A 16,799-nucleotide genomic window follows, 5' to 3' on the forward strand; every position below is an offset into this window, starting at 1 on the left:
AACTCACCAATTCAAGCTCCATATGTAAGGAGAAAATGTTAAATCAGTAAGTTTATGTAGTACTTAAAGTGATATGTATATAGCCTGGCCTGAATTGTACTACATTTTACATGAATAAATGTAAATGTAGCCCTGATCCAGGACCTTCATATGATATCAAACATATCACCATCCTGGGCAGCTATCAGATGGACCTTTTCAGTCACTCGAGCAGGGGTTAAAGTGGGCTGAAACAATCTGGAATGATGTTTTCGGCATCTTTGAATAATAAGTAAATAAGTCTGATTGGTAGTTTCACACATAATAATGTCTCCCATTGTCATCCCTTCCCTTCAGTGGGTAGTGTGACAATGTGTATTTCATTGGATTTCACCACAGTCTACTCACCAATTTGTTCCAGGTTTGCATCACAATTTAACTCCTTTTTCATCTGTCATTCAATTTTTTGAGGAGAGGAAAGCAGAAGAGCCGAAGAGTACAGGAAAGTATCAGCCGGAGCAACACGCTCAATTGTGCGATAAACATAAACGTAAGGTTGTTTGCAAACTGCCACTTTTTTCACTGACAGCCGTCCTCTGATCAACAATCCTCTGATCACCAATGTTCTCTAAAACTCAAATTTTTCCTGGATCACTTCATATCCACTCAATTGTTTATGGAAGCCAGTCATTTACCTCGCTCGCTGGCAGACTGGATCACTGCTGAGCAGCGTCATGCTCAGTGCTGCCACTTGTGGCTGGAAGCCATGTTCTGTGCCCTTTTTGATTTAACATACAGTAATGTATGTTGCAGGTGACTTCAATGGACATCTCTCCCTTTTCTACTAAAGTGTAGTGTCATGTTTTCATCCTTTACATTCTTACACCCACCCGACATTTTTATTCCACCTCATCAATTCTTGCTGATTACCTCACCTCTGGCGAGTTTGTATTTTCAATTTACCATAATAAAGTTTAATAGTATTATTAATTATTAGTTGAACCAGTAAGACTTTAAATCTATTGTATACCACGGTTAAACCAAAGCATTCTTGAATTTCTACAATCCTGACAAGTAAAATGTTTTCGTAATAGATGGGTCTCCTTTATGTAGATTTGGATTTCATCATTCCTTCTTAAAAGAAATCTTGTTAATCTGATGAATTAACACACAGGATCTGATTCTAACACATACATATAATAGCCTTGAAAAACAGGTGGGGTAATATAGCTTAGGAGTACTGCGATTGATTAATTTCAATGTAGAGTGTTTATCATTCTCTCATCTGTTTGTTGCTGTGCTGGGCTGCCACAGTGAATCGCTGCTCTGTTTGTCTGTGCCTGTTTATTTTATGCTTAAACTCCATCTGCAGAATGTTTCAATTTGTTTGCCCTCGTATGGGATTTGTGTGTGAATGTTACAGACAGGAAACCTGCTGGCTTCGATTCTGAACTCCTGATCTCCCCCGTGGAGGAGGGGTGAGGGATGATCTGGGCCCTCTCACCTCAGACGGATACCAGTTTCCACACTCCACTCCCTAGATTATTCTTCGGAGGTATCTGCTCTAATAAAAAGGATGCAATACAGTACAAATACTGACTAACAAAGATTTCCTCTGCTCCTTGGTTTTCCTCTGAATGCTGTGAAATAACATAGGCTGACCAAAATGACGATATTTGTTCTTCTTATCCAAAATTACAGTCTTTGTTCTGCTTATATTCAAATGGCGTTTTCCCTTAAATAATTATTTCTGGTCTGTGAAAACCATTTTGGCAAAGGTTTATATAATTGCGTGCCTTTTAATAGGACAGACAATAGTGCTGGAAACCTTACACTACCAACACTGCATACTTGATTATCCACTGCAAGTTATAGCTGTATTGATTGATTGTTTTTATGTTTGCATTACAGTACTAGGTGAGATTGCAGCCACACAGCACAAACTGGGCTAAAAGTAATCATTTATTGTTAATATGAAAAAATATTGATTAATAGAGTTTTAAGAACTATCAATAACTGGTCTGCTGTGCAACAAAGGAAACAAACTTTGAGGAAAAAATGGTACATAAGGCTTGACAGGGCAACGTGGATCATGCAGTTGCAAAATGAACCTCAAGGTATCCAAACTGGGCAACATATCCAAGGCTTTTATATGCTCAAGATAGTTTTCACATCAACTTTTGGTCTGTCAGTTGCTGCCTCTGTTTCTATAAAATTGTCTTCAAAAACAAAATACATCATTGCTCAGTGTAGCTCTACATCTGCTAAAGAAGCCTATAGTGAAGGAACCCTGAGGAAACATCAAGCCCACAGAAAAAGAAATTACTCACACTGCACGACAAAGGCTCTGCTTTCTCACTAGCTACAAAAAGGCAATCTTAGACTCACCTTGCCCCACACCTCCCAGACACCTCCACTGTGTTTGCTGTTCGTTTGAATGACAGGATCCTCCTGATGCCCCAGACCTTCTCTACCTGTCCAACAGTCTTCAGACCCCAGAGACCTTACCAGCCTGTCAGCTGCCCACCCCTTCCTCATAAGGAAATGCTCAAAAAAGCCCTGTCAGAAAAATGTCAGAAACCCTAAAATGTCTTTCAACAGTTGGATAGCTAATGCAACTAACTGTTTTTATCAAATTAGGGGCTAATATCTCCATATGAAAACACATTATTTCTTTCTCTCTTTCTCTTTATTTTTCTTTCTTTCCTTCTTTTTCCCTTCCCTTCCCTCAAAAGTTAGAAAACAACAGCCAAAATGTACTGGGCTAAATGCTTTGGCTTGTGGTTGACGTGATGCCAGTTGGTTGGTGCTTGGTTTTAGCTCGCCCATTTTCAAGATGGAAAAATGGTGGCGTGGTCACAACCTTTCTTGTATTACAGCTTAACAGTAAACCAAAATATTTTTATGAAAAGAGAAATGGGCAATGCAGTAACAGAATCATGATTCATATTTTATCAGCACTATTTGACCATTCAAACTCTGTTCGTGGAGGCGAGCATGTTAAAATGCAAAAGTACAGCTGTAATATAGCTAGTTAAAACTAGTTAAGTTGGGGTTTTTCCCTGTCTCTTCTGAGCATGATCTTGTGGTCATTAGGGGGAACTGCATTTTGGACTGTGGTGATTGCTGATTCAAAATCCCATATTTTCTAAGTAAGTGAATCAGCTAGTTTACAAAATCCGGAATGCCAGGTTAATAAATGTACAGACAGCATTTCCTAAGCTGTCTTGGAGTTTTGTGAACCACCAATGTGGATGTGTTTTATTTCTCTTCTGCACCTTCTAAACCAATGATTCCACCTCCCTTGGCCTGTCAGTCAACCTTTTAATAAACCTGGCGGTATCACTGCCGGTCCACTGATGAACTTCATCACCAAGAACCTGGGGTGGTCTGCCATGCACTATGCTTTGCTGCTAATAATGTCACACGCCAAACTGTGTAAATGAGAACAGATTTCCTCCTGCTTGTTGCATCCTGTTGATCTATATAGCTCAAGCTGGGCTCAGTTATGAAAGTTACACCTATCTGCTATCACCTTCCGATGTGATGAGACCATCTGCTAAATGCAGAAACTCCCATCAAGGATAGTCTTCATGTGATGAACTGAAGTACAGTGCCCCACAACCAATCCAGCTCACATTTTCCAGGTCAGTAACTGAAGGCATTGGTGCGTTTTTCCATCGTAGTATCTGGTTTACCTCCTTCTCCTCCCATTCCACGGACAAGCTCCAGAGTGTTGACCTCCCTACTGAGCAGATAATTGGCTGTCAGCTGCCCTCCATAAAATAGCAGCATGACACCAGCGGTGAAGAAAAAAGGACAGGGTGATATACAGCCAACCCTGCACTCTGGGGCAGCCATTCATTTCCAAAACTTTTCTCTTACAGATGACGCCAGTGCATTTTGATGAAGACCACTTGTCACCTCAACAACTTCTTTCCAGAGCTGTCACCGCACTCCTGAGACCCTTTCACAGCCCACGGTCTCCATCTCTGGAGACACAGCCTGTAACCCTGCCACTGTGGCTGTTTATTTATTACTCAGCAGTTTGAAACACCATCTCTCCTGGTCTCAGCACATTTATAATACTGCGAAAAACTTGAGGGAAGGCATTAGCATTAGCACAAAGTCTTCTTCCTATGTCTCATATTATGGACATCACCACTGGTGATAAGTCACCTTGAATATTTCTTTATTGTATGGTCTTCAGCTAATGAGAAAAGCTGCTGTTACTTTAAACCATAGCTGCTATTGGCTCTGCTCTGCCCATATCCCATTAACATTGACAATATGTCTTCTAAAGTGTCTTTGCCACCTGTCAAGAACAAACTTCATCTGGGTATCCTTCATTTCTTTTATCAGAAAAGCCATTATTCAAGGTGACTTCTCACCAGAGGTGATGTTCATAATGTGGGACATAGGAAGAAGACATCATGCTAATGCTAATGCCTCTCCTCATTTTCTTTTGTTAGATTCTTCTTAAAGGATTAGCTAGAATTGTTTTGGAAATATGGTTATTTGCAGGAATGAGACCAATATGCTACTGGACACTGACCACTGCCCATTCAGTCACACTGTATGCTGCGCTGCCTAAAGGCACATTATAAATTCATGCTAAATGTGTATTTTTAGAGTGATGTACATATAGTTTGCCCACTACTCTGTATGTACCACACAGTATGGGAGGTCATCTTATGTGACATCATGCACACCAGTGTGCTGCTTTAAGTTGCCAGTGTGTCTCTGCACATTACCTCCTGGACAAATTCCAGCACTTGCAATAGTAAACATTCAGACTATATTGATTCTCATTTTCTCTAGAGCTTCTTAGTTGACACTGTATGGAAAGTTGACTGTTGACTGGAACATTTTATATTAAAGTGCTTCTGTTTCGATTGGATTCGCTAAAGTCGTGATGCAAAAAATCTCCTTTTATCCCTGCAAAATCACCACATATCTGTAGATGAAGGGTTCAGCATTAGTAGTTGATCGAAAAAACATCTAAACGTTGCACAAAAAAAAAAGTTATGCTGGCTTTAGGTGGTTTTTGACTTTTTTGAAAAAGAGTTAATACACTGAATGGGAGATAGAAACACTTTTTCTGATTTTCTGAAGTTCTGATGTCGCGAACATTTAACTCATGATGGATCAGCTTCTTCCACTCCGATATTGCTTCCATGGCTCTATAATACATCCATGATCGCTCCACACAGATCTAATGCAACCTTCCTGAACTTGTTGTGCCCTCTTGTTGTGTTTTTTCTACTTGAGAACTGCAGCGACCTACTGCTTATCTCATGAATCAACACTTCTAATAATCGCATAATAGTAGTGGATGGAAGCAAGCATTCATTCACATTTTGTTTTACCGATTTGCCTGAAATTTGCTTAAAATTTGCGATACATTTGGAAGGAAACACAGCTACGTTGACACCAAAGTAGGTTTCTTGTTGTGTAATGTAACTCTTTAAGTTTATCTTTATAATATCACATTATATTGATTTGGCAGACACTTTTGTACAAAGCGACTCACAATAAGTGCATTCAAACCATGTGGGATGTAGATATCATCCAAAATTGGTAGAATATCCCAAAAAGAACAGGAGCCAGAACAGAGAACATGGCAGTTATGTTTAAAAAAAGTAGTCATAAAGTCAAATTCTTGCAAAAATCACATATTGACTCCTGAATATGCAAGGAAAAATTCCTATATAATTGTGGCCCAGTGTACTAAAAATGAGAAGGAAATCTAAAGCTGTGCCCAGTTCAGGGGTTTGTCCTCTGAAGTCCACATTCCTAGACTGGATGTATCTTAATTGGCAAACAAAGCCTTTTGTTTTGAAAGGATGCTCCCGATGTGGCTTTTTTAATCCAAATTTGAGGGACACAAGCAGAGTTTCCTTTGCAGCCTTCCATATCTCATTATCCATTATGTGCTGGTCATTAACAAAGTGTTTAGGTGATCCTAATCAATTTGTACACTTGGAACCTATTTAATCATAAAACAAAGTCTGACCTCTTGGTTCACAACAAAGAAAACTGATACCAACATATGCCTTTCACATATGTTTTTTGCAAGAAAATATTTTGGTAAATCAGTCCATTTTTCTTCGTATGCCTCGAATTTATTAATGCACATCTTATTTTCAAGTGTATTTTTGTTCAGAAAATAGTGGCTGAGGTTTTGCTCTAATATCAAATCCAAACACATTTTAATCATGAAGGAGTTTCCCTTTACCAGTGCTAGCCAAAAATGTCAGTTTTCTTTGATATGCTAACAGGATTTTTTTTCTTTTCTGAAAGCATGGAGGCTCACATTAGGGGTCTGTTAGATCCACACAGTTGCCATTAGTAAAAAAAAAAGCTTTGTAAAATGCTGTTTATGAAAGGATCAGCAATGAAAAGAAAGCCTTTAAAATGCTGATAAGGCTCATTGTTTATTTATTTTGCACAGAGAATCACCAAAACAGATATGTCATTTTTAGTGTCTGTCAGGCTACACAGTTTGTTACAAATGGACTGCCTGCCAATAGATTATTCCCCTCCATTAAATATGCTGTAATGCAGGGATACAATAGCTACCACTAAATGCTTCATAAAATAAATGCTTGCTGTGAAGTGGAGTTAATGCCTTTGATGATTATTTCATGAGTCAAATCAGGATAACGGTGTTTCTGCTCATTTGGTGATTCCAGGCCTCTCAAAGCCCCGAGGAGGCTTCCATCAGTGGAAGAGGCGAAGCTGGAGAGCTCTCATTCGCGTTTTACTCCTCGTTCAATGCAAATGATTCTTCTCCAGCTGACATGTATCAGCGGCTCTGTCTCCTGCAGCATGATGGAGACAAGCTGTCAGGTCGGTGCCCAGCGCTCGCCACAGAGTGATGTATTCATTTAATTTCAGAGTGATGACATGTTGAACAAAAACAGCCGAGCTGGCCAGCCATACCTTGACTGTTACTCCCCTTCCTTTCACACATACACACACGGACGTGTAAGTAATAAGCCACTGCTCGACGCGTGCAAATGCAATTTAATGTTGTAGAAAAACACTTCCCTGTGATTCTTGTTAATTTACTGTGTGATAATTGTTTTTGTATTAACACAGCCTGCTGTGTGGGGGGCTGATGGGCAGTCATTAGCTCTGTGGAAAGGTTTGAACTGATATAGCTGAACCCTACAAGACTGCTCAACCTCCCCTCCGCATTGAGTTTGGCATTATGGCCTTCGCCATGTTGATCTTTTGCAGCCAACATCAATGATCTATTTCGAGTTGAACTGCACTCACTGGCTGTGCTACTCGTCCGTAGCATCAAACAATGGCGGTTCGCTTGGTCACACACATTCACCGATAAACAGTACACTAAGATAGGTTTCTGAAAAGATTTAAGGTGAGAAATAGTAATCAATTCCAGTGTGTACCTTCCCAGTCAGTGTGAAAATGATGTCCTGATATTTTATACTATAATGTGTCTGACGTTTAGATTGTGTTGAGTTCTTACGAGTTCTTCTCAGTTTCATATATTTTCCAAACTGGAGGATGGATAAATCTGCTGACCCACAGCCTCGATTGATATTCTCTTGAGTGGGTCCACTCTCCCTTTCCATAAATATGCATAAGAGCTGTTGAGCTTTGGTATTGAATGGGCTTGATCCCTGTGCGTATGTGTGCGAGTCTGTGTTTTTGTGCCTGAATACATAGGCATAGGATAGATTCTGGCTAGGTTTGGGTTGTTGGAGAACTGTGTCACAGTGTTTTTTTCTGTGTGTGTGAATGTGTGTGTGCTGAGGGGCCAGGGGTTCCAGTGTTGGGGTCACTTGCAGCCGCAGGGAAGCTGAAATGTCACGACTGGTTGCCTGCGGCTCTCGGGCTGCTGCTGTCTGTGGCTGGCTGGCTCTTAATTTAGCGTGGCTGATGAGGGTGGAGAGTTGTGAGCAACATGGTGCTGAGAAGAGCTGCAGGTCGAACGCCTGCAGTTACACTGTAATGTGAGAATAGTGGGTGATCTTTCCTTTTTCTGTTTTGTTAAAGAAATAGACAGGCATCTTTTTACTCAAAGCTCAGTAGCTGTTTGTTAAAGTATCAATTCACTGTCCTTCATGTGTTCACACATTATCAGTGTTTTGTTCGCAGGATAATGAAATGGCAGTGTGTTTTCAGGGGTCAGGATGATAGTGGCGTTTTTGATAAATATCAGATCAGCAAAGCAGTGTAGTCTACCAACATGACTGTTTTTTCTCCCAGACTACAGCTACAGAGAGATCTGTGAGACATCATGACATTACATTTTCATAGTTTAATCAGTAATTTTTATTGCGGAAGTATTTGTTTTTTTAGATTTCAAAGAAATTTTTGCAAATCTGAGTTTGATCTCCTGATTCCTCTTCTATGCAAGACATGTAAAATTCTAATTGATAGATCTAATTGACCTCACATTTAATTTGCTAATCATGCAGAGGAATAAATATTTCCACTTTAGCACCTTTTAATCTAACTGGTATTCTGACCTAATAGTGGGATTATTTTTCTGTTGATTGACTATTCAATTAATTGACTAATTGTCTCAGAACTAGTTTACTTTCTCTTTCTCACTCATTCTGAAATAGAAATATTACATTTTATATATATAGATATGATATAAATCATTTTTATTTCTGTCAGGACCACTTTTGTCAAAAGAAAACTTTATTTCCGAATGCAGAATGTTTTATTTGGTGTTAAGGCTCTGTATGGGACCTCTTTGCCTTTCCATGTGCATGGAAGCTCTAGACAAGGAGAGCAGCAGCAAAGACCCCTAATGGTACATGACAACAGAAATTACATTTATTAAATCAGAAATTTTATAAAAGTATTACCTAGGGTGAAGGCTGGTTCCAAAGCGCTTTGCAAAGGAAGCAGCAAGGGTAAGCAGGCTAAAGCAGCTTTAATAAGGCGCCCTGAATAACATTTGCCAATTGGATGCTTGAAGGGAATCAGCTGGTGTGTGTTTACGATCAGCTACCATCAACTTCGATCAGCTGATGTAGCTGAAAATGTGAGCCGAGCTTGACTTTGTGGCCTGCCTGAACTAACGCTGTGCTCAATTTTTATTTCTAAAATAAGGTTTTGAAAATCCTTCACTAACTTAGTTTGTACAAGACCTTGGAACCATAATGGTTTAATTTACCCTGAACAGAAACCTTGTACAGGACACCGAGCTTCTCTGACCTCTGACCTCTGACATCTGACCTCTGACCTCTTCTCTTCCACTGCAGTTACTTTGAGCTGGAGAGCAGCGGGGTGAGAGAGGAGATCCGCTATCACTACCGCTTCAAAGGAAAGCCTCGCTCCGAATCCTTCCCCTACCGCCTCGCTGATGGCCAGTGGCACAAGATTGCTCTCACCATCAGCGCCTCCCACCTTCTGCTGCACGTCGACTGTAACAGGTACACACACATATGCCACACAAAAAAACACCTTGCTATCTCTGTCACAAGTGGCTGTGCCCATTTATTTTTACCCTGCTCCTTTGAAGTGACACATCTAATGAGCTGTCAGTGTTTATCAAGGTAAATATTTGTATGCTACTGTCTCAGTGTGGATGACAGGCTGCTAACAGTTCCGACAATGAAACATCCAAGGACAAATTAACACACACACACACCTACACACACACACACACACACACACAGACACACAGTGTACGCAAAAAGCTCTGTATCTTTATATAGCCCAAAGGATGTGTGTTCACCTCACACTGTTCCATAATGAAGTGGAAGGTAACAATGATATAATCGCCTCATCGATTGGGCAGTGAAGGCCCTTTTCTAAAGGAGCACTCAGTCAGAGCTGATCTATAAACATGCACTTCAGCTGTGACAATCCTTCTCAGTCCTCACACTCCCTCCTGAGAGCCAGGAAGGCATCACATGTTCTTTTTCTTAATGCAGCTGCTATACAGACTCACTGTGAACAAGCAGTGTTAATTTGAGTAGAGGATACTCTGTCACCTCTCACAAATGAAAAACTGTATGATGCACGTGAGGAATTGCGTTGTAGTATTGATTCTTCCCAAAGGCCTATTATTCCCATCAGGCTGGTGGTTTGTCGATTAATTATCGCTGCAGTGGCTGACTGTCAGATGAGACCCTAGCGAAGATAAAAGAGAGCATCAGTGTGCTATTAGGGAGAAAAGATCAAAACGTAATTGGATAAAATTGGAATCAAAACTTTTTGCTTACTTACAGTTCTTTGGGTGAGAGCTGAGTTAATTAAAAGATAGTTAGATTGAATGGGTTGCTTTCATACCATTTATCATCTGTTGGTGGCTGTGAGTGGGATGAAACTGAAGGTTGACACTTTGAAAGGGCACTGACTCAGTTTTTATCTCCTGCCTTAAAACACATTTTTATCGAGTCAACCTCCCTTCTCAGACAAATATATACTGTATCTTGTTGTACTGTAACTACTCCCTATTGTATTTTACCATAGAAATACCATTAAAATGCTCCCGCGATCCGGCTAACTGTCTTTAAACCTCTCCTCATTAATAAAGCAATCCATTTAACATTCGGAATGATTTCAAAAGTTAAAGTACTGATAAAATAAGATCAAAAATAAGAAACAAGCAGCTGCTAAACAAATTCAGACATGACTCACCAGTTTGCCTTGATACAGTATGAGAAGAACAGATGACAAAAGAATATACTCTCCAAATCATTCCTTAAATGGCTGAAACATCAGTTAAAACTGTTCTCAAAAATGTTTCACGTACCACCCAAAACAGCTGCATCCAGTGGGTGTCATCTTTGCACCTCCCTGACTCATACAAATGACAAATCAGCTTTTAAATTAGATGCAGCAATGTACAGTATATGAGAGAAATAATCTATTAGTTAAACATTCAATCATGTAAACTTATTCTAGAAGACCCACAATATGTCCTCTTTAATATAATGTTTCTGTCTTGTTAAAAATTGCATTACATTTGATGACTTGTTTAAGACTCAACGTTTAGGACTTGGGACTGTAGATTTTGAGAGAGAACAAAATGCCATGCTTAACTGATTTTACAAGTTATTATCTCATAATTCTGTGATTAGTTTTTACCAAAAAAACCTTTGTTTTTCTAAATTAACGAGATACCTCCAGCAGGCTCTCCATACGCAGGGCCAGCTACCAGCCCCCCTGAGCCTAACTCAAAGCCCTTTACACTGGCGCTCCAGCCCTGAGACAGCTTCCTGTGTTCCCTAGCCTTCACTCCTCTCTGCCGGAGAACCAGCAGGAGGGGGGGAGGGAGGTCAATGTGCCTTTTCTCAACTGCCCTCTTCTGTCACCTGGGGGCAGGGACACTTGAAGTCACAGTTGGGGGTGCGCCTGGATGCAGGCGAGAGATGTGACCCACACCCATTCATCGTACTTTATAATAATGCATTACAGTGAGGAGACAAGTGTATACAATGCAGATCTATCTATCTGTTTGTCACTGTTATTAGAGACTCTAGTCTGCAGAGTAATTAATAGACTTCACTCATAAACCACAGAATTATACAATAACATAAGGCTTCATGAGCCCATGGCCGAGGGCCTGTTCTCGGCTGTCCTCTCAGGTCTACACACCTCTGGGTTTGGATGTGTGGACTTTGCAACCATCCGTGTGTGAACGTGGGAAGACAGCCAAGACAGGCACTCGGCTGTGGGCATGGGCCACACCAACCTTCCTCTAGTGAAGGCTATAGGGGACACAGAGCCGTGTGCAGGGCTGCTAGAGCTCACTTGATGCTGTCTTAGGGCTGGAGAGCCAGTGTTAAGGGCTCTGGGTTGGTGTATCTCAGAATTATGAGAACTTTTCTGAAGTTAATGCAATACGCACCAATGCAAGTGGTCTGTTTGGTGAGCGTTAAAGCTGCAGTAGGGAACTTGAGCATACGCAATGAAAAGCCTTTTGTGTCTGTCCCTGCTGCTCATATCAGTCTACTAAGCCCCTCCCACCAAACCAACAGCAGAGCAGCAGGAGCCGGTTGCCCTGGGAAACCTCATGAGAGGGTTTGCTTTCCACGGCAAGACCCCAGTCCCTTCTCACCATGACTTGTATTCTCATAGATGCTCCTCCCGAGCTCTATGGTCCCAGGACATAGTGCCCCAGGCTTCAGAGGCAGCTGATTGGTTGTTTTATTCAGCCTCGGTGGATTCTTGCAAATGTCATTACTAGGCACTAGAAGGAGGCAGGAGATTGTCTGTCTCATGTACTACTGACAGGAATATACTGACTGTTTAAGCAAATATGACGAAAAGTTATTTTTTATAAAAAATACCCACTGCAGCTTTAATTGCTAACTTTTTATGTGCTACTCTGCCATGAAGCTTTTCTTGGAAGATAAAACTAAGGCAGGTGAGTGTGAGTGTCACCATGGTTACCAAGCCCCTCCCACCATAGATGTACTGGGTTGGACAGAAAGGTCAACTACCTCATCTGCAGCCACCGCTGCTCTGATCATATATTTACCTGACTGCATTTCACCATGATTTGCAACAGCACCTGCTGGTAAATCAGTTTCAAATTGTCTATGATTCCTGTCATTTGAGAAACAACAGAGCACTTTAGCCTGATGTAACGCTGTAACACGACCCCCACCCCCACCTACACATGGCATCAGCCGACCTGCCACCATTATCTCAAAACCCTTGTCAGTCTGTTCTGTATGTTTGGTCAAACACTGTTTAAATCACAGCAGCAACAGCAAATAAACTGTTATCTACAGCATTTATTCAGGTTGGCACTTCCCACATGTTGCGTTTGGCTTTTCACTACAAGCACAATGGCCTTTGTGTCATCATCTCAAATCCTTTAACATGACTAGTGACTGGTATTTACAGAAAGCTTGTGCAGAAAGGATACAAAAGTCTCTCAAATTCTCTTGTTTGGGTTGCCTAAAGGGCTGAAATGAAAATCCATTAAAACAAACTATATTTACTTTCATTTGATCCTGACTTTCAGTAGAGTATGTGCATGTTTTTTTTCATCCTCAATTCTTAACCGATAAAGCTTGTAATTCAATGCTTTTGTACAGCTGATAAACACTGCAGTGAGCAGAATATGTCCAGAATTACCAATCAGACTTTCCCAGAGGGCACTAATGAGCATGGTTTACATGAGGACTGGATTTAGATTAGTAACAAAGAAAGGCAGTTGCCAGATTCCTTTTTTGATTTGCATACTGATTAGGTTTCAGTGTGTGTGTGTGTGTGTGTGTGTGTTTCCCATCTTTTTAGAGGTTTTTGTAGATAACTAACGCTGATGAAATCATCCCCCCAAATTTAGACTTCCAATTGTATTTTTTACCCTAGATGTTCTCTCACACTACTTTGACAGAAACCAAGTGGATTTGGCTTGGATGACAAGGAAAGGAAAAGGCATTAGAAAAAGAAGAAATAGAAAATCACGTCCCTGCTAACCTGATCATCTCACTCCTCTTAAGTGTTGGGAATGATTTCTCCATTCAAAGCAAATTGGCAGACCCATTAGCCTTGAAATTTAGAGCAATTTGATTTATGCACTAAACAGCACTTTATTGATTACAAGGCTCATTAAATGGTTTTAAGTATCCGTAAATGTGAGAGGGTGCAGTTTATCCTCACATCTTAAGGTGGACTTTTACCATGTAGAGTTTATTTGGCATTGGCAGCTCTTGCTTTATTGATACCTGTTTCACACCCATACTGGGACATACACGTATCGATGTGATTAGTGGACAAAGGTGACTCTACATATTGAATCAGCAAGGCAAGTTTATCTGTACAGCACATTTCATGCACAAAGGCAGTTCAACGTGCCTCACCTAATGGATTAAAACACAAAAGATAAAGAAAAAACGGTTGAATTGAACAATGAATGAAATGTCTTTGACCCACATTGTTCACCATGGTCATCAAGTGAATAGATGTTCCCTTTATTCCCCATCTATATTTTACACGTTGCAGCCATCAGGGAAAATAGAATTGCTCATCAGTGCTCCATTCTTTACAGACTGCTCTCCATTCCAAAAGACTAATGGAGCTTTGTAAAGAGGTTTTTTCCACCTATAGTGGGAATGATTTCCATGTATATTTTTAATCAGTTGTAGGTAGACAGAAGACAAAAAAAGGATACATGAAATAAAAATGAACAGTAGTTTTGTTTTTTTCTTTTACAGTATTTAAAAAAGAATGCAATTAATTATTCAACACATTAATTTGAATGATCATAATTATCATTTGGAATGAGATAATTGCTGTCGTAGGATTGAAGAATTTGAGATTTGTTGCTGTATGCAAAAAACAAACCCAACAACATTATCCTATATTTGACTGACTTGATCCATTTGGATATCCCTGCCACACCAGTCTGTGTCTTTGATGCTGTTTGTTACAAGAAGCAAATCCTCTGGCTTTCTGCGAGGCAACAGCTCAATTTGTACCTGTCATTTTGTTTGACCGCACCGGGTGAGTCACTGTGTCCAAGAGAAGGACTCTTACCTTGGGTTAGGATTTGGACTTAATCTGAAGGTGGATCAGAAACTTGAGAGTTCATAGAAATGTCCCTGTGTCTGTTCTCTCATCCGTCCTTGTCGGAGATTGATCTGAAGAAAACATCAGAGGTAAAGAGATGTGGGCAACATTGAGAGGGAGCACAGAGAGGTTGCCTTCAGCTGGGATGAAGCCTGTCAATGAACATGGTAACTGTGTAGAGAGGACAAGTACCCCGTAATAAACTGATGGAAAAATGTTCATTATAATGTGACACAAAAATTAAGATTATCAGTAGAATCAACATTATTACCAATAGGAATGCTAATTCTAATAGCAATTAAATGAAATCTTAATAACAACCAAAAGCTCACAGCAAAGATTATGATCAGAAGTTTGAATCCCAGAAGATGCTATCTAATTGGCTCCAGGAACTGGTGATTTCCTGTAGTTTATATGCAGCCTTACTGAGGATGTCAGGTTATAGTACTAAAGAGTTCCAAGGTCAGAGATGTACTGGGGCTGGATTTAGAGTATTATTGTTTTAGGTCTTTCCCATTAGTTATAATAACATGTTGCTCACCTCTTTCATCTTGGGGATAGAGTCTCTGCTAAAGTCACGCAAACTCAACATGTTCCACCGTCGTCCTCATTACAGTTGCTTTCAGCGACCTGCACGGCCCGAGCTGCTGCTCCTGGCTAACATTTTCACCTGTGTGGCCAGTAAAGCTAACAGCAGGACTCTGTCAGACATGGAGGATTGAGTTGTTGAGTAAGGAGAAATTTTTGAGGGAACACATGAGGCCACAAGATTATTCCTCTGCTCTCTAGACCTTTTTTAAAATACTTTTATAGTTATTAAAAACCGTGAGATAAACAGAAATACAGCAGACAGGCTGCAAGCTTTTAAAACCCCCGGTGTAGTGCCTGTGCAAATCCAAATCCTCTCAGAGTGGCTGGTGGGGCCCCTATTAAGGGGGTGGGATCAGTGACAATATAAACAGGCCACAGTGCCCACTGGTGCCGGTGCCGGTGCTGGCTACTGTGTAACGTTGAGAACGCCCTGGCTCGTTTCTGCTCTGCAGCAGACAGACTGGTCTGAGTCTGACTTTTTAATCAAAACACACAGACAACAAAAAAAATGCATGTTCAATTGCTGGCAGATTGTGCCAGCCACACCCTCTGCCCCCCGCTACAGCCTGACAGTGAATGTTACACTAATGAATCCAGATTGCTCAGACAGCAGTCAGATTTGGGGGCTAGCTGACCCCAGTCTTTCAGCCTTGACACGACGAATCTTAGTTCCCTAACTTGACAGAGACTCGCCTGGTCTTCTGGACTGCTGTGCACTCCTTCTTGTCTTATCATTATTCAGTCTCTGTCTGTAATTATGTTTCTTCTGCCTATTGATTAATGTGGTTTGCCTCAAAGCTCATCAGCTCAGCTCAGCTCAGCTCAGCTCAGCTCAGCTTATTCACAGGCATAACATCTCTATTTGCTGCCACCCTAATGAATGATCCAGATCAGTTACATGGTTGGACTAAATAAATGATTGTGCCCAAATTTATTTTATCAAGAGTCTTGACTCCCTGTTATTCTAACATATTGGGCAGTGTAATTTCTTCTTCACACTTTACAACTACGCTGCTAGATGCCACTAAATCCTACATGCTGGTCCTTGAACATAATTTAACTTCAGTAGTCTCTTGATTTCTTAACTCCATCAATAAGCACTGCGTGGAAGGTAGAGAGACACCTTGAAAAGGTCACTAGTCAAAAGAGATGTTTTATGTATGAATATGCAAAATCCTTGGTGGTCTTCAAAATTAGTAGATCCATCTTGCTGTCCGTTGTCAGTGATATATACTATAACATCTACTAATTAAATGAGGTAACTGTTTTGCCAAACTAAAATAATATCCCCTAGCCAGTGGAAATGTTCATTCCACTAATGAAATTCACAAAAGACTTGAGCCTTGGGCGAGTTCCTCATGGGGAATGCTATTTATCTTACTAATTTTAGGATGATCATACAAATATTGAAAGCAGTAATAAAGGTTTACAACTTGAATTAGCAATCTTGTATTAAACTACCTTAGTTGCTAGTAAGAACCAGGAATATTTTATTTTATTTTGTCAAGGTTGATGTGGTGTGCAGCTCTTATTACCAGTGACAACTGTAGGTCAGTGGTTCTGATTTCTTTTTCCTTAACGGAACCCTTTTTTTAATCATTGAATAAACTGATGACCACTGACCAAGTGACATATTTTATGAATATTTCATATGATATTGAATTCCAATAAATTCCAGAAAATATCATGAAAACGCATCCCAGATC

At 40.4% G+C, this 16,799-nt stretch overlaps 1 protein-coding gene across 1 annotated transcript in view; it reads left to right on the forward strand.

Moving 5' to 3' along the window:
* Positions 1-16,799, forward strand: part of LOC118321287 (protein kinase C-binding protein NELL1-like) — a 247,958-nt gene that overhangs the window by 35,963 nt on the left and 195,196 nt on the right. Inside the window, exon 4 of the mRNA XM_035652555.1 lies at positions 9,231-9,401. Coding sequence (XP_035508448.1) covers positions 9,231-9,401 — 171 coding nt within the window. The remainder of the gene's footprint in view (positions 1-9,230; positions 9,402-16,799) is intronic.

This window comes from Morone saxatilis, unplaced genomic scaffold (assembly GCF_004916995.1).
Source record: "Morone saxatilis isolate NCDOM2014 unplaced genomic scaffold, NCSU_SB_2.0 Contig11, whole genome shotgun sequence".
NCBI lineage: Eukaryota > Metazoa > Chordata > Actinopteri > Moronidae > Morone > Morone saxatilis.